At 37.0% G+C, this 25521-nt stretch overlaps 1 protein-coding gene across 7 annotated transcripts in view; it reads left to right on the forward strand.

Moving 5' to 3' along the window:
- Nucleotides 1-25521, forward strand: part of ITPR2 (inositol 1,4,5-trisphosphate receptor type 2) — a 537466-nt gene that overhangs the window by 200494 nt on the left and 311451 nt on the right. For all 7 annotated transcript variants that reach the window (XM_064284462.1, XM_064284460.1, XM_064284461.1 and 4 more), the window contains 5 exons: nucleotides 5982-6175; nucleotides 10105-10234; nucleotides 12804-12861; nucleotides 14901-15066; nucleotides 15878-16051. In XM_064284462.1, coding sequence (XP_064140532.1) covers nucleotides 5982-6175; nucleotides 10105-10234; nucleotides 12804-12861; nucleotides 14901-15066; nucleotides 15878-16051 — 722 coding nt within the window. The remainder of the gene's footprint in view (nucleotides 1-5981; nucleotides 6176-10104; nucleotides 10235-12803; nucleotides 12862-14900; nucleotides 15067-15877; nucleotides 16052-25521) is intronic.

The raw sequence follows: 25521 nt of genomic DNA on the forward strand, positions 1-25521 counted from the left end.
AAGCTAAAACCATTCCTGAAGTCAACTCTTCAGACAAAACTTAGACTGGACTGTAAGACATAAAATGATACTGGTGGGGAGTGTGCTTCTTAGCTCAGGTAGAAACATGAGACTAAGTGGCCACTCCTGCCCGGAGGTGAGATGAGAAGGCAGAGGGGGACAGGAGCTGGTTGAATGGACATTGGAAATACAGGATGGAGAGGAGGACTGTGCTGTCACATTATAGGGAGAGCAACTAGAGTCACATAACGATGTGTGTGTAAGTTTTTGTATGAGAAACTGACTTGAACTGTAAACTTTCAAGCATAGTTAAAAAAAATATACTACCCAAGGATTTACATTTTAGGTTTATAGTACAAAAATGTAAACTTAATATTCCCTTAATTACCACTGTTGGTTGAATGTGGGCAAAAGAATATGGTTAATCAAACAACAGAGACCCAAGTCCATGAACCTTTGTTAGAGGATCTGGTGAAGTCAAATGGTTGGCATAAAAATAAAGTGAAATATTCACTGTAGCTATCAGTTAACAATAAAAAGCTGGAAAAATAAGAATAAACAACTGATAGTCAAACTGATAGTTTGAATCCACCAGCTGCTCCTTGGAAACCCTATGGGGCAGTTCTACTCTGAACTATGGGGTCACTATGTGTCGGAATTGACTCCATGGCTATAGGTTTGATTTTGGCTTATCCTTAGCTTAATGGAGGCCTTGATGTTATGTTAGTGTTTTAGTTTTCTTTGCATACAGAGAAGTCCTTTTATAACTCAGACCCCTGACTACTAGGGAGGAAGCACAGCTCCAGAGAAAAGTGGTGTAGAGAGTGTAGTCTTTTTCCAGCAAGCAGAGGCTTATAAGGAGATGCTGAGCAGAGATGAGAAGTAGAAAGACCTCCTGAGTCATGTCTTTATGGCTTAATATCATTTGGTTTCAAATAAACTTTGTAACAGCAGATGCATTTATTCAAATCTATTTATAAAAATAGGTTTCAGGGTAAATAAGAATGGTTTTTGGATTATCCATTTCTTGGGCTTCTTTTATTATAAAATGTCGAGCTGACTTTAGTAGTTCCAGAACAATTAAATTGTGCTGAACGATTATTCACCAAACTCTTCTAATCATATACGTTTACCACTCATAAATGCTAAGAATCTTTTACAATATCTATCTGAAATCTAAGCAACTGGAAAATACAAATTATTATTTTTACTCCTATGTGTTCACATTCTAAGAGAAAAGTGATAACAATCAATTAAATTGATGGCTTTAAATAATGTAAAATGCCAACAAACTTTCAACTAAAGGTCAGCAGTTCGAACCTACCAGCTGCTCTGTGGGAGAAAGATGTGGTAGTCAGCTTCCATAAAGATTACAGCCTTGGAAACCTTATGGGGCTGCTCTGCCCTGTCTTATAGGGTCATTATGAGTCAAAATTTACTTGATGGCAAGGGTTTTTTTTTTTTTTTTTTTTGTTAAGAGCTTGTCTTAGTTACCTAGTGCTGCTATGACAGAAATACAAATAGATGGCTTTAACAAAGAGAAATTTATTTCCTCACAGTAAAGTAGGCTAGAAGTCCAAATTCAGGCATCAGCCCCAGGGGAAGGCTTTCTCTCTCTGTTGGCTTTGGGGGAAGGTCCTTCTCATCAACCTTCCCCTGGACTAGGAGCTTCTCTGTGCAGGAACCCCGGGTACAAAGGACGCATTCTGCCCTTGGCACTGCTTTCTTGGTGGCTGAGATCCTCATGTCTCTCTGCTCCCTTCTCTTTTCTATACCAAAAGAAACTGGCTCAGGGTACAATCCAATCACATGGTTTGAGTCCCGCCTCACCAACACAACTGCTGCCCATCCCCCCTCATTAATATCATAGAGACAGGATTTACAACACATAGGAAAATCACATCAGATTTAAAAAATGGTGGACAATCACACAATACTGGAAATCATGGCCCAGCCAAATTGATGCACACACTTTTGGGGGACACAATTCAATACACGACAGAGCTGTTAAATCACATTTAAAAAACCAGTTGCCATCGAGTCACTTCTCACTCATGGCCACCCATGTGTGTCAGAGTAGAACTGTGCTTTATAGGGTTTTCAATGTCTGATTTTTTGGATGTAAGTTGCCAAGTCTTTCTTCCAAGGCTCCTCTGGGTGGACTCGAACCTCCAGCCTTTTGAATAGTATCTCAGCATGTTACAGTTTGCATCACGCAGGTACTCCAAATCTCTTATACGTTCTATGAATTCGCATAACTGTTAATGACTGTTGAACCCAATAGTGCTCACCAAGCAGTAAAATGACTTTTGAATAGGGAAAAACTAAATTATGGAATAAATTCCTTATGGCTTTTTACTTCTCTGAAGTTGGTAATGGAAACTTGGCTCATTGGAATAGTAAAGAAGGAAAGCATTCTATTCCCAAACCATTCCCATTGTACATTTACTACATCTGTCCTCCTTTTGGATTCTTCTCTTGAGGGAAATGGGATTAGTAAAAATATCTATCCAATTAAATAATAAAAGAACGTGAAAAGTCCATCTGCCTTTCTTTTTAAGCAATTCGTTCCCTCTCACCAAAGGTAACTCCTATTTTTTCAAATCAACTCAACACGTTTTATACATAATTTCAAATTGTGGTTGTTGAGTTAATATAAAAGACAGAGAAGTTGAATTTGTAGAGGTCAGTTTTTCCAAAGAATTTATATTATAATACAGTAGCTTTTTCATGAAAAACTTTTTAGTGGTGTTAGCTGATTATGGTTGAGAAAAGAAATAGTAATAGTTCTTCTTTTGCAATGTTGAGGACTGATCATCTCTGAGAATAGTCTAGCATTAGAAATTTTTCTGTGAAAAACAGATACCGGGCGCCTTGTACATTAGTGATTTATGTGATATTTGGCTTCTGTTTATCAAGCTGTAATAGTTCACAATTTAAGCACTGCTCATCAGCACCAAGCAAACCCAGAAAATATAGCATCTTTTAATTTGACACCCTTGAGTTGGCCATACATGGAAATATCAGGAGAGTTTTCTGGCTATCACGTACCACAGGCCTGTAAGGATGTGGTACAATTGGTACGGACCCTCCTATTTCACTGACAACATGTGTTACATATTATTATGGTTCTGGCTTCTAGATTTTAATTTCTTGGTGACAGGGTCTATATTTGGGGGAAAGAATTGTCTGGGCTAACTTTCTGTAATAATCATTTGGGTTAAATGTTTATTTCCCACGCAAACCTAAATAAGATGCAGACACTATGGATGCCGAGGATTTCTGTATGAATCAGGGGTTAGAATAACAAAGGAGCCCACTCTGCGTTAGTGGTGAGAAAGCATTTTTGGAGGCTAACACATATACATACTCAAATCAAAACTCAGATACATTTACTCGTTGAACATTGACAACCTGAAACTTTGCCAACAACCAGATGTGCATCTCTGCAATCCATGTAGCAAACATCGGGGGTTAGGGGGGTTAGAAATACTCGACTGCCGTGATTCTTTGAGAACCACAGAGAATGACGCATTCTGCTTCTAGGTTATTCTGACAGAAAATAGAGCTGTCTCAAATCCTTTTCCCTCAACCTTGTACTCACTTGGAAATTACCTTTTATTATTATTTTTTCTTTATCCCCTTTTTTGGTTTACACCAGTAGCAGTGTAATGAAAGATTCCAGACTGTCAGAAGGAACACCCACATTAATTTTTCCCGAAAATATGCTACTCTGGAAGATGTTACTTCTTTGCATACTCTAAAATATACTATTGGAATACCACTCTCACGTTAATTTTGTGTATGGTTAAGATAATGAATTTTAAAAGATATTTTCACCTTTCACAAGGCACAATAATAGTGGTTACCAGTGGCTTGATGATGATTGTGGTCTGTCTGCATAGGACCATCAAGATTCTTTTGAATCGTCTTTTAATTTTTTTCTTTGTTTGCTTTTCCATCCTGTAGGTATTCCCACAGTTTATATATCTGCACAGATCCAAGAGCTTTATCTCATCCCATCTTATTTCCATTTCTCTTTCTCTTGGTTTATACCCTGAGACACTCAGGAAAATTAAAATTCTTTGTCAGATTCTTAGGCCTTCGCCTAAAGTGAAGCTCCATAAACACCCACGAAGCAAAGACCGCTGTTCTGAAAGGAAAGTAGACATCTGTTCTTTTGACTCCTTGTTGCTTGTTGTAGGAATTTAGAAGTGAGAAGCAACAGTCAGGCTGGAGAATGTAAATTGTAGTGGTGTCAGGAGAATCCTTTGATACAGCTACTCTGTGTTCAGTGTAAAGAACTGGTGCATAGTGTGAATTTTGTTGGTGGACAAGTGACTGAGAAGCCTCACTCAGGAGAAGGAATAGAAAGGTAGCACCCTCTCATTGAAAATGATGTTTGTCACTAATTCGTTTCTGTAATTACCTTGAATATAATTGCTGTTTTGGAGTTTGAATTATGGCTTTCTATTCAAATTGTGTGAAGGAATGGGGAACAAATTGGCTAATACATGCATCTTCTCTAAGTGGGACTTCCCTTTTTGTTTTTGTGTTAATTTGTAATAGTTCTTTGTGTTGTTGTCTGTTTATTGTACTTTAGATGAAGGTTTACAGAGCAAATTAGTTTCTCACTAAACAATTAATACACATATTGTTTTGTGACATTAGTTGCCAACCCCACGACATGTCGACACTCTCCCCTTCTTGACCCTGGGTTCTCCATTGCCAGCTTTCCTGTCCCCTCCTGCCTTCTCATCCTTGCTCCTGGGCTGGTGTGCCCATTTAGTCTCATTTTGTTTTATGGGCTTATCTGAACTTTGGCTGAAGGGTGAACCTCAGGAGTGACTTCAGTACTGAGTTAAAAGGATGTCTGGGGGGGCCATACTCTCAGGGTTTCTCTAGCCTCTGTCAGACCAGTAAGTCTGTTTTTGTGAGTTAGGATTTTGTTCTACATTTTTCTCTAGCTCTGTCTGGGACCCTCTGTTGTGATCCCTGTCAGAGCAGTCAGTGGTGGTAAACCAGATATTGTCCAGCTGTGCTGGACTCAGTCTGGTGGTGGCTGTGGTAGTTGTGGTCCGTTAGTCCTTTGGACTAATCTTTCCCTTGTATCTTTGGTTTTCTTCATTTTCCCTTGCTCCAGATGGGGTGGGACCAGTAGGGTATCTTAGATGGCCACACACAAACTTCTAAGACCCCAGATGCTACTCACCAAGGTAGAATGTAGAATGTTTTCTTTATAAAGTATGTTACGCTAATTGAACTAGATGTCCCCTGAGACCATGGTTCCCACCCAGATGGGACTTTCTTAAAATTAAGTTGTAATCATTTTCCTCTTTTTATAAAAGTTATGAAAAAAAGGCAAAAAGGTTCTGATTTAAGGATAGGATTAAAACAAAACAAAATGAAAGCAAACCAGTTGCCATTAAGTTGATTCCAACTCATGGGAACCGTATAGGACAGAGTAGCACTGCCCTGTAGGGTTTCCAAGGAGCGACTGTTCAAATTCACCAGCTGAGCTGTTAACCATTGTGCTACCAGGGCTCCAACAAGAGACTAGAATTCACGATTTAAATGTTTTCATGCTATCTTTGTATCCGCACTTGTAATTCATTTTTTTTCTTGGAGATTAATAACCTTTTCTTTCAAACAATTGTAAAAGCTAGGGTCCATGGGCATGATAGTTGGTAGGTCTTACTGTGCTACACAAGGATATTATTAGAACTACCAACAACTCACCTACCATGTGTTATTTGAAAGCATTTCCTGAGAAAAGTAAACATTTGTTTTTAAAAATTGGTCATTTTGAAATGTGTCTGCAAAATCTTAGCTTTATCTTCAAAGAAAGATTCTGAGCAGTGCTGATATTATTCTTTCCTACTTTTGCTGTCAAGTTTTCAGTCTTGTTGTGACCCACTGACGGTTATAGCTATGTTCCTCCAGGTGTTGTGTGTGTTGACTTTAGGACTTTCTCATGCCAGGAAACAATGTCATGAGGACCATCCATGGGGTGGGTGAGATGATGACCCAAATGGTGCTCAGTAGAGGCTCTATCTTCCCCATGAGCATGCCTGACGTGCAGCCCAGCATCCATCCTAGCAAGCAAGGAAGCCCCACTGAGCACGAGGATGTAACTGTGATGGACACCAAACTGAAAATCATTGAGATTTTACAGGTATGTTGTATAAGAAAAATGAGCAGCTATGTAGTCGATTCTGATTCATGGTGACCCTATGTGTTGCAGAGTAGACCTATGCTCCATAGGGTTTTTAAGGCTGTAACCTTTCAGAAGCTGATTGCCAGGCATTTCTTTTGAGGTGCCTTTGGATAGGTTCGAACCACCAACCTTTCAGTTAGTAGTCGAATGCTTAACCATTTGTACCACCCAGGGATTCCTTAATAGAAACTATAGAAATGCCATAATAGAAACTACATAACAAAGATGTTTTGCTTGTTGGTTTAATTCCTTATACGTTTTGTTCCAAATCACTGTGCAAATACTCTGAAATGCTGTTTATTTTTATTTATTTATTTTTAATTATATATATTTAATTAATTGCAAGCCTGGTCAGAAAGCTCATGCTGACACTGTTTAACATGTTAATCATACTTGTTCATTTCCATCAAGTAGATTAATGATAACATCTAACAATTGTGGAGTGCTTTGAGGTTGATAAAACCTCTTTTGTATGTATTTTCTCACTCAGCATTGACACTAATTTTATTTTAACTTCATTTAAGAAGGATTTGAGAGAAGGCAAACTTAATTGTTGAAGTCCAACTTTTTCTTGTTTTAAATTGAATCAGACATTTGACTTCATGTGTCCAGATTTATTGCTGTAGTAAGAAACTCAAGTAGGTTTTTATTCTGTAAATTGTTCATAATTGGTTTTAGTGTTTTATTTAAGTGATTATCTCTGTGTTTTTGCTTCCAAAAAGCTAGGGATAATGTATTTAAAAAAAACTAACCTAGTTTAATACCTAGCTCTGTGAATTCCAAGGAGATTAATTATTGTTTTATGTCTACTAGTTTAGTGAATAAATTTCCCATTACCACAGTTATGAATTCTTAGCATTTTTTTTTTTTTTAAAGTTTGGAGAGTAGCTTATGATACCTTAATTATAGCATTTATTCTAGATTTGGAGAATGGGACCTGAAGTTTTCAAGGATTTATTAAGATTCTGGATACAGTTTAATAAGTCTTTTATCACAATTTAATGTAGACTGAGCTACCAGAAGTAGGTTAGTAGTCTTGAAAGGGTCTGTACATTTTCATTTAAAGTAATTAGATTTATAATCATTAAAGGTTTCACAGTTCCTTCAGGAATTCAGAAGGCTGGATCCTGAGAAATAGTGGCAGGCCTCCTGACACTGTGTTCATGACCCTGAAAAATCACTTAAAGTTTTCCTGTTCTCAGACTGAGAAACAGCAATCGCCTGGTCCGTGAACCTAATGAGCCCCTGGCTACATGTCATCCTCCTCATGGGACAGCCTCTCAGCTGTGTGACCTTATTTTAGCCCACAGTTACAGAAAAGCTGCATTTTTCAAAACAACCTCTAACAGCTGAATAAAAAATGATGAGCTGGAGACAGTATGACAGGGCAGTCTATGGCTGTCTCAGTTTACTGCTTCTTTTGGGCTCTTTATGTGTTTCTCCTTAAACCTCTGCTTGCTCTCTGGTTTCTGTGTCCCTGTGACTGGGTCACTTTCACTGTGCCTGTGTTCCCATGTGCTGGCTTTAAATATGTTTCTTCTGAGAACATCTCTTCAAGCATCTCTCTGGAGCCACACTCTGTGCTTTCTACCAGCTGTACTTCCTCTCTGTCTTCCTCTCATTTTTCCATTACTTTGTGTATCTCTTCTTCAAAGGTTTCTCTCTCTCTCAACCTCTCTCCCTTTTACTGTCTCCTTTCCTTCTTGCCTTCTGCCATCCATTTATTTTTCATAATTACACATACTAGGAAATGAAAGATTTTATTGGTTATATTTATAAAATACAACTCATCTTCAACTAAAAGTTAATAAATATTTTATTAATTTGTATTTTATCATTATTTTTCTTTATTTTTTACATAGGTTAAAAAAACAAACTTATTTTTTAAGCACCTGCAATCTGATTTCTGCTCCATTTCTTGTGCTCAAGGCTACTAAATCCAGTGACCGTTTCTTCCTCCTCTTTTCCCACAATGTCTCTCCTGTGTTTAAAACTCTTATTAACTAGAATCAGTTCAACCAATATGTGCTGCAGTGCTCACCACAGTTTAATAAAATAGTCTCTTTGGTGTTTGTCTTCTTTAGTCTGTAAACTCTTCAAAGGCAGGACTTACATCCTTGGCATCTGCTTTGTACCCTTGGCACCTCCCTCAGTACCTGATTTAACAAATGTTTGTTGAATTTAATTGAAGAGAGCTGACGTGGAGCTTGTTTCCAGCCTGTAAGGAGCATAAAGGTCTAGCAGAGGAGAGAGGGAGTTGGGGGTGGGAGAAAGAAAGAAAGAGAGAGAGATGGCAAACAGATGCATTTAACTATTGTATAGTCTGGGACGTGATTGGTCCTATAGGTGTAAATAATGTGTTGGGTGGGCAAAAAGGAGAAAAAGGGACTTGGACTAGGGAACCAGGCAAAGCTTAATTTAAAAATGGATTTCAGTTGTACCTTGGAGGATATTTCTAAAGTTATTTCGTAGTAAAGGAGAAGAATGTTCAAAGAAAAGGGGATACTGAACAAATGTGAGGAAGCATGAGAGAGACTGCTAGCATTCCAATGCTGTTGGAACAGAGTTTGAGAGAGAGAAAAAGAGAGAGCAAGGGTGAGGACGGAGAGAGAAAGAAGGGAGGGAAGGATGAATGATGCAACGGCGTCATAGACAGTGAAACAGAAGGTTAGAGGGTACCACGCTGTACAAATTTTCCTAAAACTTGGGTGACTATGTCATTTCTTGTCCTTATGAGTCTCTTTTGAGAGTGTAAGAGGCACTATTAATAATTATGTTGGGACAAAATGTTAAACAGGGACTATCTCAGGCAAACTGGAATGGAAGGTAACCCTATGTAATACTGCTCCTCTGCTGTTTGCCTTCTCAGTTCAGAAATCTATAGCATATATTAACTTTTCTGGTCTCCATTGTATTCTGTACCATGTGATTTAGCCCCTTGATAGTTTCCTAATCATTTTGACAAAGCTATATTTTGTTCTCCCAACTTGATTATTAGCTTTTTGAGGGCAGTGGGTTTCATGTTTTGCATTCCCTGTTGTATCTCCCAAGGAGCCCTGGTGGCACAGTGGTTAAAGGGCTTGGCTGCTAATCAAAAAAAAAAAAAAAAAGAGGTCAGCAGTTAGAACCCGTTAGTCACTCCATGGGAGAAAGATGTGGCAGTCTGCTTCCATAAGGATCTACAGCCTTGGAAACCCAGTGGGACAGTTGTACCTGTCCTATAGGGTCACTGTGAGTCAGAATCAACTTAACTGTAGTGGGTTTGGTTTTTTTTTTGGTTGGTGTTTCCTAGTAGGGAGTTTTATTTGGCACTGAATTGCTGTCAATAAATCGATTAATGAGAATAAGGACAACACAAACCCAAGAAAAAATAAGCACCAATGAGGAAATCAGTGGTATATAGGTGCTATTACTTAAGCTGCTCCCTTGTAGCCTCACTCCAGGCCTGATGGCGGCACAGCTGGGATCAACACTATGCAGCTGAAGACTTGGCCTCTCTGTGCATGGGGCGGGGCGGGGGGGGGTGGGGAGCGGAGGCACAGCTCCAGCATTCTCCTCCCAGAGCCAGCAGAAATTGCAACGTGTTTAGTGAAATTGTATCATCCAGTCCCATATATCTCTACCTGGAATTTTCAGAGAGCCATTGTGGGGAGTCAAGTTTTTTTGTTTCCCAAACACTGCTTTGGATTTTTACTGACACTGACTAGGGGAAAAGCATAGCTTACCTTAGTCTTAAGGCTGCTGAGCGCACATGCAACTAAGTTACCAGTAAAGTTTCTAACTAGTTCATTTTAAATATTGATAGTTATGTTCTTGGTGTCCTGTAAAGAATTAACATTTTAAAATATATCTGAATGAAAGTACATTGTTTTTAATGTTTCTTGTAGTTTATCCTGAGCGTCAGACTAGACTATAGGATCTCATATATGCTGTCAATATATAAGAAGGAATTCGGAGAGAACAATGAAAATGCTGAAATGTCTGCCAATGGCTCCCCGGATACATTACTACCATCAGGTATCACCTTTATTATTGTGACAGCATTTACTCTTTGTATCTTGTTCTTCTGAGAATTTGAAAGTATCTTTCCTTTCTTAATTTAAAACACAATAGTACAGGCAGTTCCCAGGTTATGAACGTCTGGTTTATGGACCACTCATACTTGCCCTTTAATGTTACGTAAATTTGCCCTCACTTTGAAACAGTTGAACCAACTCTTCCTTGCAACAAATTCATCACAATCATCTTCACTTGCTGCAGGTGCAGCTTTTAAATCAGGGAAAAGGCTCCCAGCATTTTCTTGCACCAAAGTAAGGCTAAATAAGAACCATATGCACCTGTTCTGACTCACCGATGAATTTGACTTAAAGACTTCCAAAGACACAGTTAGGAATGGATCTTGTTCAGGACCCGGGGACTGCTTGTACTTCTATGACAGAAAAATGTAAAAATAATCTTCACCAATGACATGAAAAAACATACAGACCATTAAATAACTTGCCTACAATGACAGAGAAGTTATTGGTCGTTACTTGGTGCCAAATCCCTTGAATCCATTTTCTTTTGTGATCTTCACAACTCTCTATGAGGTAGAGATACTTTTTATTGTGCCATTTTACAGATGAGAAAACCAAGGTCAGAGGGGCTAAGCTACTTGCTGAAGGTCAGGAATATAGTGCAGCAGGGATTCTTGCTGAAGTCTCTCTAACTTTAGAGTCTGAATCTTTTTAATCAGACTGCTGTTTTGGTGGAAATTCCAGGAAAATTTCTCTGCTTGGATCAAAGAGCGGTGTGAAATGCACCTGTCAGAAGGAAAAGTGCTCTGTAGGAATCCATGACCCAGCTCGAGAGAGAATAAAGACATGGCATTCCCTATAGGCCCAGATGTGGATGTTGGTTTCATTTTTTTTTTTTTTACCTTTTTTTACTTTGTATGATTGTAAACTGGGAGTGTTGCAATTTTCACATTTAAAAACTGTCAGAATGAACCCATTCTATCTCTGCGTGTTGAAGCATAACGAGGGGGTATAAAAATGATTGTAAACATTTTGTGGCTATAGAAAGAACATTATGAAAACTAACAAACATTAAAAGGCCATTTTCAGGATAGATTGGGCCATTCGTGGCAGGGTGGAAGCTATGTCTTATTAAAGACTTAGCCAGTTAACAGAGTACCCCTCCACCCCCCTCCCCCAACCCGGACAGGTTTGTATACGGATATGAAACCATCTCTGATCATCAGGTCAATGTCGTGAACCCTCCTCTTCTTTTTCCATTAATCAGTGTGACAGGAATGATTCAGTAATGGTAATTGTGTAGTTAATATGGATGCCTCCTATCCATGGATCTCACTGCCCACTGTCGGAACCATTAGAGCTATCGCTAAGGCTCTATGCCTCCACAGACGAGAGTTAAGCTTGCCTGAGCGAGAAGTCACTTTTGGCACATTTGCAACAGTGTTGTTTTTATGCTTCCCAGAAGAGTAGAACCCCAAAGTGCTATTTCCAGGAATGATATGGCAGAACCAGAAAATCTTGCTGGTGGTTGCACTGACAGTAGCATGAAAATTATTGGCTCCCAGAAGCCTGACTTCTGGAAACATGAGCTCTAAGTGTCAGTAAAGTACGAGAGGAAATGTCTAGGTACACCCCGAAAGACAGTCCTCTCTGATTTACCTGATGTTTTGTACTAGAAGAGATGTTTGTTTCCAGAAGAGATACCTTTCTAGGGAGAATTTTTTTCCCCCATATCTTGCTGTTTTCTTTTTATGCTTTGGAAGTGACCAAAAAAAAAAAAAAAAGTGTTTTTATCATTTAAATATGTTATCCTGGTAAGAGTATCTTCAAAATGTTAGTGTTAGGGAAGAGTAAGGAGACATGATTACTTGAAATAGAAAAAAAATTAAACAATCCACCTCCCTCTGAAAGAAGAAGGTATGACATTATAGAGGTAAGTTTAGGTAAAAGATTGTGTTCTTTGGAAATACTATATAGTAATAAGGTCTATTATAGGCATATTTTGATTCTTTAAAAAAAGTACCCTTCTATGTCATCACCCATTTAAATTATTACATATTTATATAATATATTTACACTTATATATATTAAAAAAAAAAAAAAAACCCAGAAAAACCAAACCTGTTGCCATCAAGGCAATCCCAACTCATAGCCACCCTATAGGACAGAGTAGAACTGCCACACAGGGTTTCTAAGGAGCAGCTTGTAGATTTGAACTGCCTAGCTTTTGGTTAGCAGCCTGAGCTCTTAACCACTCTGCCGCCAGGGATACTTATATGTACACACATGGAGTATATATACTTTATGTATATATACACTTGTAAACGGTACTTCTTGATCTTTTAAGTGTATCTTTGACTATAACAATATATATATTAGAAAATGTAAACTTCAATTTAAAATATTGATGTCTAAGTAGAACTGTATTGTGATTTTTAGAGAACTTTTAACTTTCGGTGGTGTAAAGAATTTAAGACAAAAGAATATTTCAGGTCAACTTAATATAAATATTGTAACTCCTATCTATATAGGATAAGATACAAAGTGAGTTTTACCATTTATCTTTGCAGCTATTGTTCCTGATATAGATGAAATTGCAGCTCAGGCAGAAACTATGTTTGCTGGAAGGTACAGTAACATTTATATATCTTTCTCTTACAGGTGAATAAGATTTTACTTAGAATTTTATTGATACTTTGCTACTGTTCACCTCCCTGTATCTGTTTATTTTTCAATGCTCTATTGTTGCCAACACGATTTCTTCCAGAAATGAAGCTGCTAATTTACTGTAGAGAAGAAAGCATAATTCCTCTTTAGGTCACATAAAAAAGGAAAAGAGAGATAAAGTCAGTGTATTGAATTTTCCTTGAATTCTTTGCTTTTCTTTCCTCAAATAATGGCAGCCCTTTAACTCCTCTGGTATAAATATCACTGCATCTTGCAAAACATTGCTTCCCTACATCTTAGAAATTGGAGATAAGAAAGTAACTTCTTTTAATGTTATCATTAACTTTGTATGTGAGAAATAAAGCTATTTTCTGCCCATGGAAATATCCATTATTAAAGAAAAAAAAATAGCCTCTGTCGTGAATACCCTCTTATGCTATCAGGAACCCTACCATTTATTTTCTTAAGCTGTTTTTTTGTTTTCACAAATGAAACTAGTAGCAGTCAAAAAGAAAAAGTAAAAGCAGTAAGTATCCAAAGTAAAGATTATTGAGTTTCTAGGAGGACATTTTATTACAGATTCTGACATGAAAACCTTAAAAAATAATCTATACTAAATGTTTTGTTGCAGTGTTCTTTTTGGTAGACAGACAAACAAGAACTAAGAAGGGAACTAAAAAGGATTTTTATCTCTAGTAAACATTTGGTTTAGCTTTGCTTTATATGTAGTGCCAGATTTTTTTTTTTTGCTTTAAAAGTATAGATCACACAACACTTGCCAATTAAACATTTTTCACATATACAATTCAGTGAGATCAATTACATCAGTCATGTTGTGCTACCATCATCACTATCCTTTGCCAAAATTTTCCTTTCCCATAAACAAAAACTCGGTGCTTCCTAAACAATAGTTCCTCCTCACCTCTCTCCCTCCTGACCCTGATAACCATTAGTAAACCCTGATCTTCATATATTTGCTTATTCTGTGCACTTCATGTTAGTGAGATCATATAATATTTGATGTGTTTTCCTCTTCAAGAATTTTCATTATTTCTAGGAAGAGAAAATGAACCAGTGTATGATTTTCACCTTAAAATAAGTGGACTTTTTATTTTATTGGAATCTTACTCAGAGTCCCAATATAGTAAACATAGAGCTTCTTTGGTGATGATTTGAGTGTGTGTGGAGTGTGCAGTCCTTCCCTTGCCCCTCCCAACCTGTCATGTGGAGGCCACTAGGGCTCTGGGGAAAATCAGTTGTCTACTGGTGGTGTTAGCTACCTTCGAGTTGGCTCTGACTCATGGAGACCTTATGTACAACAGAACAAAATGTTGCCCATTCCTGTGTCATCCTCACAATCGTTGACGTGTTCCAGTTCATATTATGGCTATTTTTTTTTTAGTTCATATTATGGCTATTTTGCCAACCCATCTCACCGAAGGTCTCCCTTGTCCTCACTGGCTCTCTCCTTCACAAATTTGATGTCCCCCTCTAGTGATTGGTCTTTCCTGCTGATGTGTCCAAATCAAGTGAGTTGGACAACGTCAAAGGTTTTCATTGGCTAATTTCAGGTAATAGATTACTAGGCCTTTTTTTCTAGTCTATCTTAGTTTGGAGGATCTGCTGAAACTTGTTCACCGTGGGTGACCCTGCTTGTCAATAAATGCTTTTGGACTGATTTGAATTCCTCACCAACTCATTCCAGTTTTCCCAGTACTCTCCCAGTTGAAGCACTGAAAGTCCCCCATCCTGGAAATCCCCTCAGCCTCAGGCAAACTGAGCAGTTGGTTATCCATGCTTTCAAGGACAAACACAAGGCTTTTTTTGCCTTTTTTTTTTCCATCAGTTAAATGAGGAGAAAAAGTAAAAATGTTTTCCTTTTTAACTTTCTAAATTGGGAAAAAGTGATAGAACTCTGAGAGCCTATACACAGTTTTAGTCATTTAAGAATAGGTGTTATATAAATACAAGTTACTTCAGAACTATTTTTGGCTTTATAGAAAGGAAAAAAATCCAGTTCAACTTGATGATGAAGGTGGCAGGACGTTTTTACGGGTACTCATCCATCTGATCATGCATGACTACCCTCCTTTGCTATCAGGAGCTCTGCAGCTGCTTTTCAAGCACTTCAGCCAGAGAGCAGAAGTTTTACAGGCATTTAAACAGGTAAGATGGAGAAGCCCTCGAAGGTTCCATAGAAGCAGCTCTGAAAATGCTGTTTATAACATCCAACCTGGCTTTATGGCTGCAATGTTAATGAGAATATGTGACTTTTGCTGGGGTGAAATGTTTTGTGATTGAAAGATGCATAAATCCAAAAGAAGGTAACTGTTATGGATGTCATATTTTTCGTTTTGATCTTTGAATAAGACATCAATCTTTAGACTGTTAATTAGTAATACCTATGTGCTTTTTTTCTTTATGTGCTTACATGTGTCTCACTAATATTTATTTCACTTAATAGAACATTGATCTTCATTAAAAAGTTTTTTCATGAATATATTAAAGAATGTGAAATAATTAGGTTAGTCATGTAAATATACATGACTATGTATCATAATATATAAAAATTATAATGAAAAAATTTATATCATAGATTAGATTGTAGCTATCTATTTTTTTTTCCCACTTATTTTTATGTTTCTACCTCTTTCCAAACAATCTCAGAAAATTAACTTTCGCAGTGACATTAGGGCTGGGATATCTTTTAGCTTAAAGTACACTGTGAAGTTTTACTAGGCTTCACTTTTTTTTTTTTTTTAATCCTCTCTAACACAAGAATATATTGGTCAGAGTTCACAGATAGTTCCTTGTAAATTTTCATAGGTAATACACATCTAAAATATTCATAAATTTTATAGAGCTATTAAACCTCAACAAAGAGACAAATACATTTAAAGATTTGAGAATTCAGACATAAAGGAAACAGGAATAAAAGAAATTCCATAAATAAAGGTTGAAATTCTTCTGTTTTCAGGTGCAATTACTGGTGTCCAATCAAGATGTAGATAACTACAAACAAATCAAGGCAGATCTAGACCAGCTTCGACTGACTGTAGAAAAATCTGAGCTGTGGGTTGAGAAAAGCAGCAGTTATGAGAATGGAGAAATGGGTGAAAATCAAGTAAAAGGTGGTGAGGAGCCAATTGAGGTTGGTTTTCAAGATCTATTTTGAAATAATCCAAACAGTATCTTTTAAATCACATATGTAACTGTATGCCCTATAATTATTTATAAAGAAAAACTTTGTTTTGAGCAAGAGAGCATAAAATATTCATTTGCCAAGTCAGTTAACTCCATAAATCTGTACTTTGGGTAATTCTCTTTAATTTCTACCACTGCTTACCTCATCTGTCTAATTTTTAACTTTCTCTCCCTTCCACTGTAAATTTTATATTCTAGGAATCAGGACAATAGGAGGGAGTGGGAAGGAGGACAAAGGAGAGAGGCTTAAGCTGAGATTTGTGGATAGAGGTGAATTTAGTTGTCATCATTCCCTGGGGTTATTTATTGGAAAACAGTTGCCATTGTCTGGTAAATCTGAATTTACTACATGTTTTACACCTAAGTACATATCTGAAGAGTCTTTTGTATATGCACATCAGACGACGTAAAAGAATTTTCATAGTAGTATTGCTTTTAATAGTAAAAAATAAACTAAAACTGGGAAGAACCCAAATGTCCAGTAAAATGGATAAACGGTTAAATGGATAAACATGTTCATAAATGGAATAATATATATTAGAGAAAATTAATGAATTGCAGTTATACATCAACAAGAGTGGATGACAAAAACATATCCAAAACAGACTAACTGAAATATTTTTCATATATTCCAGATGTTTTAGAAATACAGACATATGTGGTAAAACCATTAAGAAAAGCAAGGAGACGATTAACTTAAATTCGTAATAGTGTTTTCCTCTGGGAGATAGGGAGGGCCTCCAGGGGCTTAAAGTTGCTGGTTAAGAGCTATGGCTGCTAACCAAAAGGTTGGCTGTTCAAATCCACCAGGTGCTCTTTGGGAACCCTATCGGGCAGTTCTACATTGTCCTGTGTGGTCAGTGTGAGTTGGAATTGACTCGACGGCAGTGGGTTTTTAGTTATACAATATTAAAAAAAAATGTCTAAATGGAAGGGTAATATGCCAACACAGAAATACCAAAAAACTATGTTCGACCTAAGGGGTGGTCAAGTGGCGATCCTAAATCTTTTTTTTGTTTTTAGTCTTCAGTGGGTTAATTAGTTTCTGGTTTCACATTTCATTAAACTCATATGTTTGTTGTTTTCTTTTAAACTGTATTTTAATGGTCATGCTTAGATAAGCAATCAGTAAGTACCAAAGTCATAATTGGTAATACATAGTTTCTTAAATATCTGTTTAGTGTTTTAGTTTTTTTTTAAACTCTCAGAATGTGACTTTTTAGAGGTTTACCTACCCCAGCTTTTGTGTTTGTTGGAGTATACAAAATATTCTGGTGTGGAGAGTGATGTCAGAGCAGGAAATAATTAGCGTGATCAAAGTGCTGAAAAGTTCCAAAAGGGAAGTTTAACTAGTGGGCTACTACTTGCTACTTGTCTCAGGACTAATTACCACTTAACTGCACGCAAGGTTTGACTTAATCTTTTAGGAAATTTTTCTGTGATTTTATAATGTATGATAGTAGAATGTAGAATTTTTACATTTTTTATAACCAATTTTTTTAGGAGGGGAGAATATAATTATTCCATACTTAGGAAATGAGAGAAAATGTAACATTTATTTACTAATACACCAGGTCTTAGACATTTGCACATGTGCTTTCTCTTTTTAAATGTTACAATAAGATTTGGAGATAGTCGTAAACATCAGATGAACTGAAGCTCAGAGAACCCAAGAGACTTTTTTAATGTCAGTCAGCTCTATGTGACTCAACTGAGATTTGAATCTTGGTCTTTTTGATAATCAGTTTCAGGCTCTTTAACGTAAGATTGTGTCTTCTGACATGGTATGTGAAGATGTTAATAGATGTATTATGTGTTCACAGGTTAGAGTACCTCATCATTTTGAAAATACATATTTTACATATATTCTAGAGCATAAATATAAGTTGCTGCCCCTTTCAGAAAATTTTCATTCTTTTTTCACAAATACAGAGCAGTCCTAAACCTTAGGAGAGATGCGTTATACTCTGTAAAAATTTGCCCCACCTAAGAGTATAGGTGAGATGTTCCATGAAGGTTGTAAATCTCTTGTTTACAGTTGAAGTTCCTAATAGCTAAGGGAAGAAGGTGTAAGAAAGAGGCCCTATCATGTCCCTATCAAGGGAGAAGGTGTAAGAAAGAAGCCATATCCATGGCATCCTCTTAGAAGTTTAATAAATTGTTTGTATTTATGGAAGAAAGATAAACGAGTACTTTGATTGTATATCCTAAAAATAAAAATGACAAGTAGTTTGCATATATCTTAAAGATAAAACTGCTGATGGTTGCACAACTTGGTGAACATAATTAATGTCACTGAATTGTACACGTAAAAGGGTTGAAGTGGCAAAAGTTTTATTACATATTTTTACCACACACACATACGCAAAGATAAAACTGCATTACATTACTGTTTTTCTTTGGGCATCTGATAAATGTAAGTCAGTTGACGTGCCATGTATTTATTTGTCGAGTTCAGTTTTTATTAGTTCAGGAAATTATAGTCATTGTAGGTACATCAAGAGGGATATGATTTAATATGAAGAGTTAAATTTTATTAAAGGGATTTAATACAAGGAAGGGATTTAATAACAAGGAATGCAATGAAAAGTCTGGAGGAGTGTAGTTTGGAGGCTGCCATTAGACTACTGGTTTCAAGGTTGTCTTGGTTATCTAGTGCAGCTATAGTGGAAATACCACAAGTGGATGGCTTTAACAAACAGGTACTTATTTTCTCATAGCTTAGGAGGCTAGAAGTCCAAATGCAGGGTGCCAGATCCAAGGGCAGGCTTTCTCTCTGTTGGTTCTAGGGGAAGGTCCTTGTCATCAATCTTCCCCTGGTCTAGGAGCTTCTCAGCACAGGGAGCCCAAGTCCAAAGCTTGCGCTGTTCTTGTCACTTCTTTCTTGGTGATATGAAGTCCCCTTGTCTCTCTGCTTGCTTCTCTCCTTTATATCTCAAAAGAGATTGATTTAAGATGTAACCTAAATCTTGTAGATTGAGTCCTGCCTCACTAACTGCCTCTAATCTTGCTTCATTAACATCATAGAGGTAGGATTTATAACACATAGGAAAATCATATCAGATGGCAAAATAGTGGACAATCATACAATATATGGAATCATGGCCTAGCCAAGTTGACACACATTTTTGGGGGACACAACTCGATCCACAACAAAGGTCAATCATAGCTGTGATTCAGAGGTCAAGGAGCTGCTTAGACTGCTGTTGCCACTGATGCTGCTGCCATCACTGACTCAGACCTTCAGAGCATGTGATAATGGAACATGGAGTCCACTGGAGACATTCACATTTGTTGGGCTTTTCTTTTTAGCACTCACAGCCTTAGGAAGATGACTTTTCATGTTCCTTCTGGCTTCCAAATTCTACAAAGGTTAATCTCATTGTCAAGACCTGAACTGAATTAGAACTTCAGCTTCAGGGGAATCTGGGAAACCAGATCCTGTGATACAAAGGGAACATAAGGGGTTGATAATGAATGCTCAATGCCAGTTAATGATATGCAGCATAGAAATTACACTGCATAGGTGGTTATAAGCACCCCAGAATTGGCCATTAATTAGGTGTGTGACTTTGGGCAACTAATTTTCATTCTCTAGATTTTATTTTTATTGTCTATAAAGTGGACACAACTAATGCTTCTTACCTCATAAGATTGTTTTGAGGATTAAATGAGTAAACTTTGTACATATGGTAAACGTTTCGGTTGACATGAGTTCAGTCGGAACATATAAGCAACATGAGAATATAAACAATAAGATGACATATTATTTACCAAGGAGTCTAGAAGTAAGGCTCCAGCTTTAATTAATTCATAACCTCAATGCTATCATCATGGATCCATGGGCTTACTTCTTTTTTTTTTCCCCCATATATTTACTTTTTATTGAATTTGTTACTGTTACAGAGTTCTTGCATTGCCAAACCATGCCTGAGAATCCAAAGAAAGAAATGGCACAATGAACAAACTCATCTATCCATCAGACAGTATATAAAACTTGATTCATGTGCATTTTGATTAATTTCACAATCTCTTAAAAAGTGGTAGCAAGAGTTGGAATTTTAAATCTGCTGCAGGTCTTCAGATTTCTAGTAAAGTATGCCATTAAATAACACATCTAAAGTATTTATCTCAGTTCATTACTCGATAACATAACCCCCAGTAAGATTTTGCTGGAAAAGATGCATACTTTTCAGGGACAGTTTGTGGCTCAGTGTCCAAGAGATTATTTTTTTTAAGTTTTTGGTTCCCCAATGAAGTCTTCAGTTGAACCAAGAGTTCCTTGTTTCCCTTTGAAACATCCAACCTCCTCTTAGCTCAGCTACTCACCCAAATACATCAGAAAGTGGGTATCCTGCCTGCCACCTCTAGTAATGCCAACATTATTGCCCAAAAGTGGCTGGTAGGACCTGTCAGGAGACACTGTAACCCTCCGAAGAGTCCAATTCCTGCATTGACACCAGGGCTTTGAATCGGTTCAGACCGTTTCAGTCATGGCCGAGGAAGTGAAACAGAAACACATCCAAAGTTTTATAATTTGGCAGATTTGGTGTGGTAGCCAGAATGGGAAAAATTACAGGTCGAAGCCCTGAAATAGGAGCCTCGGAAGAGGGGAGCGACATACATCGAAGTGACGTGGTCAGCTGCCATCTTTCCAGTGGGCCACCTGTACTTCAGACTGCTCAAAATCTGAGGGCAAGACATTTGGTTGCTATGCAATGTGTATGCTGCCCTTGTTCTCTAAAAGGGAGATTAAGTTTTCCCGTTCCGGCTATCTTTCTGGTTTACCGTAACCTTAAAAATTTGAGCCTGTTCCAGTGACACTCCCTCAGCCATGACTGAACTGGACCGAACTGGGCAGAACCGGCCCAAAGCCCTGACACTTTCCTCAAGACTGAACTCCTATAGGAAAATGCTCCCCATAGTTTTGCTTCACTCTTGCTGGTCACAAGTCTGCAACTCCTGCATTTGGCAAAGGGATTTATTATAGAGAAACCCAGACTCTGCATCCAGTGGTCACATACCACTTTGAAATATTTCTATTGAACCAAGAAGACAAAACTAGAAAATTACCAGAATATCTTGTTAGATGGAAGAAACTTTTTGGTAACTCTGGGTAGCTTCCTCAAGTCCCTTTTAAGAACTAAAAATTTCTGGATAGTTTAAGCTGTAATTATTAAAAACAAAAGTGCTACATCACCTGTCTTTTGCATGGGCTTACTTCTGAGGCTAGTCCTTTTTACGGTTGCCTCATGGCACATGGCAGCAGCCATCCTAGATGTCATATCTATGCACAGCACCAAGAAAGAATATCTATGCCTTCCTGGGGCTCCTGTTTAGGGTAAAGGAACCCTTTCCTAGACATCACTCAGTAGACTTTACCTCGTATCTTCTTGGCCAAAACAGGGTCACATGTTTACCTCTAAACGAACGGGCCATAGGATTATTTTAGCCTTAATAAAATATATCCCTCAAGCTATGATACCTTCCCGTGACTTTCATGGGGGAAGGACAGAATGCGGAACAAAATTGGCACCAGCTGGTGAGAAAGAATGAAAAAACAATGTTGGTAGCAATCAACAGTGTCTGCCAAAATCAGTATTCAGTTAATGGTTGGTATAATTAGTATTTGTTTTTATGAGCTGCCCATTGTCCTGTTTATTATGGTGGTTTAGGAATTACCAGATTTTGGTGTTAAAAGGGATTTGTAAGGATAATTAAGTCTAATTCCTTATGTGATATTTGTATTTCTTGAACTGTCTCATCTAAGTAAGCTATTTCTTAAAGAATAACAGACTTCTGCAACGGAGAATTCACGACCTTCTCAGGTAGCACATCCTATTAAAATTAACGTATAGGATGAGAAATAGAATATTACCAGTCATTTTAAGCCCCTGGAGTCCCTCCCTATCTCCTAGAGGAAAACAGTGTTGTGAATTTAAGTTAATCCACCTCTTGCTTTTCTTAATGATTGTAACACATATGTCTGTAATTCTAAAATCTATGAAAGGTATTTCAGGTAGTCTGTTTTGGATATGTCCTTGTTGTCCATCTTTTTTGATGTATAACTGTAATTCATTAATTTTTTTAATATATATTGTTCAATTTATGCACGTTTATCCATTTTATTGGACATTTGGGTTCTTTCTAGTCTTGATTATTTTCTGCTATTAAAAGCAATACTGCTACGAAAATTCCTTTATGTCACCTGATGCGCATGTGCAAAAGGCTCTTCAGAGTATGCCCTCAGGTGTAGAACGCGTAGTACATTCTGCCTTACCAGGCAGTGCCAGTTGTTTGCCCAAGACCAAGTGACACTACCCCCAGCATTGTGGGAGCGTGTCAGTAGCTCCCTGTCCACTTGAATGCTGGTTTTCTCACTTTTTTATTTTTGATAATCAGGCACATTTGATGTTTTACCTCTGTTGTGATTTTTATTTTGCCGCATTCCTAATGAGCTTGAGCTTGTTTTCTTTTGTTTATTAACCATTTCACTTCCTCTTCCAGTTTATTGTTGTTCTTGTTATGTGCTATTGAGTTATTTTGATTTATAAGGACCCCATGTGACAGACTAGAACTGCCACATAGGATTTTCTTGGCTGTAATCTTTATGGAAGCAGATTGCCGGGTCTTTCTCCTAGGGATTTCCTGGGTGGGTTTGAACCACCAACCTTTCAGGTAGCAGTTTTGTGCTTCTGTAGGGGCAGACAGTTTAAAAAAAAAAAACAACTCACTGCCTTTGAGTCGATTTCGACTCATAGCGACCCTATAGGACAGAGTAGAACTGCCCTGTAGAGTTTCCAAGGAGCGCCTGTTGGATTCGAACTGCTGACCTTTTGGTTAGCACCTGTGGCTCGTAACCACTATGCCACCAGCGTTTCTGGGCAGATAGTTAGGTCTTACTAACTCATGTATATGTATATTTAAAATATTTTTGTGACTTCAGGTCATGGTGATGCTGAGAGTTCAAACTTGAACATAATATTATTACCTATTATCATTGTATTGGTATGATTTTCCAGGACAGTGTTGAATAGAAGTGGTGGTAATGGACACCCTTGTTTTGTTCCTGATTTTAAGGGAGACAATTTTAATATTTCACTATTGAATATAATGTTCAGTGTACATTTTTTTTTGCAGATACACTTTATCAATTGAGGAAATTCCTAGTTTGCTGGTTTTTACAATGTGTGTTGTTAACTTTAATTGAATGCAGTTTGTGCATCTGTTGAGATTATTTTTCTTTAATCTGTTATTTTGATTACATAAGTTAAAAACAGAGTTTCTACCATAGTAGCCTTGCATTCTAGAATAATATATTTTGGTGGTATTTTTTTATTGTTAGATTTAGTTTGCTAACATTTTATTTAGGACTTTATATCAGTGTTACGTGTGAGATTGGCCTCTAATTTTCCTTTCTTATATTATTCTTGCCAAGTGTTGCTAATACAGTTAAATTAATCCCATAAAATGAGATGCAGAGTATGCCCTTCTTTGTGTAAGATTGGAATTATCTATTTTATGAATGTTCAATAATACTTGTCTATGAAACGGACTGGATCTTGTATTTACTTTAGAGAAAGAGTTTAACTACTGATTAATTTTTTTTAATTGAATGGTTACAAGATCATATAAATTTTCCATTTTGTGTCAGTTTTGTGTATTTTTCTAGTCATATAGTTAAGTTTTCAAATTTATTAGCATATTTGTTTGCATTCTTTTGTTATCTTTTTAATTTCTGCTATATTTGTAGTTTCATACCCCTTTTCATTCTTGATATTGTTTATTTATATCTTCCTTCTGTTCTCTAGCTCAATCTTGCCAGAGCTTTAAGTATTTTATTCATCTTTTTAAAGAACCCATTTTTGGCTCTGTTGAGCTTCTGGGTTTGTTTGGTATTATATTTCTTCTACTATTCTCTAACTTTTGTGTTGATTGGTTAGTACATTAATTTTCAGGCTTTTTTTCTTTGATTAAGTATCTAATGGTATAATTTCCTTCTGAGGAGCTGCACCCCACAAATTTTAATGAGTGGAGTTTTTATTATTTGTATTATTCTAAAATTTTCATTATTTCTTCTTTGGCTCAGAAATAGTTGGAAGTAAGTTTAAATTTCCAAATGTAAAACTTCTCCTTTTGCTATTGAATTGTTAATTAATTAAATTGTGACAAAAGAATGTGGTTATGATGATATTAGTTTTCTAAAATTTGTTAAGTCGTTTTTTGGCCTATTATACCACTAGGTTTTTTAAATGTTCTGTGTATACTTGAGAAGAATGTAAATAAGTGCTTTATATATGGCTACTAAATCAAGCTTATTAATTGTTTTAAAATTGCTGATGTATTTACCAAATTTTAGTTTTCTTGACTCACCAATGATTGAGATTTGATGACATGCCCTAACTACTACAGTGGTAGGTTTTTCAGATTTTCCTTGCCGTTCTGTTAATTTTTGTTTTATACAGATGTGTGCAAATTTAAATTTATTCTTTTTACTGAGGGAAAGAAACTCGTGTCAGCTCAGTGTTAAATATTCTCTAAGTACTCTGATGGTATTATTCCATGTCTTTTGGCTTCTGTTGCTGCTGCTCAGAAGTTTGTGGTCTGTTGAACAGTGGTTCTTTAATTCTCCAACTCTAATTAAATATATGTAAACCTTTTCATTTCCTCCATAGCTATGATTTCATTTTTATATTTTTCAAACCTGTGAGTTTGTACTGTATTTTGGATAATTTAGTTATAGTCATCTGAGTCTCTCTTCAGGCATATTTAAAAATTTTTTAACTCATCTACTGAATTTTTAATTTCATGAGTTATACTTTTTCATACCTGTAATTTGACTTTCCTTTTTCCAATCTATTTGGTCATTTTGGATCACCTCTCCTTGGTTGATAATTTTTGTGAATTCCCCATGGCTGTTTTTCAGCCTGTTTTCAATAATTACAGGATCTAAAGCACATGGGAGTTTCATATAATTCTCATTCATGTTGGCTTGCTTCGTTGTATTTTTGTCATCTGTGATTATGAGCTTGTAACATTTCACTTCAAGGAAAGGGGATGATTTCCTCTAAGAGTATTTGTGATTACTTCAACCCATTGCTAGGGGGTGCTGCTGGCTTGGGACAACTTTGCTACCTTTCTGAACACCTGTCTTGAGGCGAGAGTTTTGGGTTTAGCTCCCTGTGAACTTCACAGTTCCACGGCGTTTACTTAGTCTCTGGGTTGCATTTGCTGTCAGGGAAATTTATTCTGTTGTCTTGATACTGGAGCTCTTTGATCTGGTTTCAGGTTACTTATTTATTTCTTGAAGAAAAGGGCAGGTGAGGTCTCTTGGAGCCCTCCTCTGCTTTCTGTGAGCCCAGCAATGCACTTAAAATAGGTTTTATATCTAGGATCTAGTTGTTTGTAATAGGAGGC

Source organism: Loxodonta africana, chromosome 4 (genome assembly GCF_030014295.1).
Source record: "Loxodonta africana isolate mLoxAfr1 chromosome 4, mLoxAfr1.hap2, whole genome shotgun sequence".
NCBI lineage: Eukaryota > Metazoa > Chordata > Mammalia > Proboscidea > Elephantidae > Loxodonta > Loxodonta africana.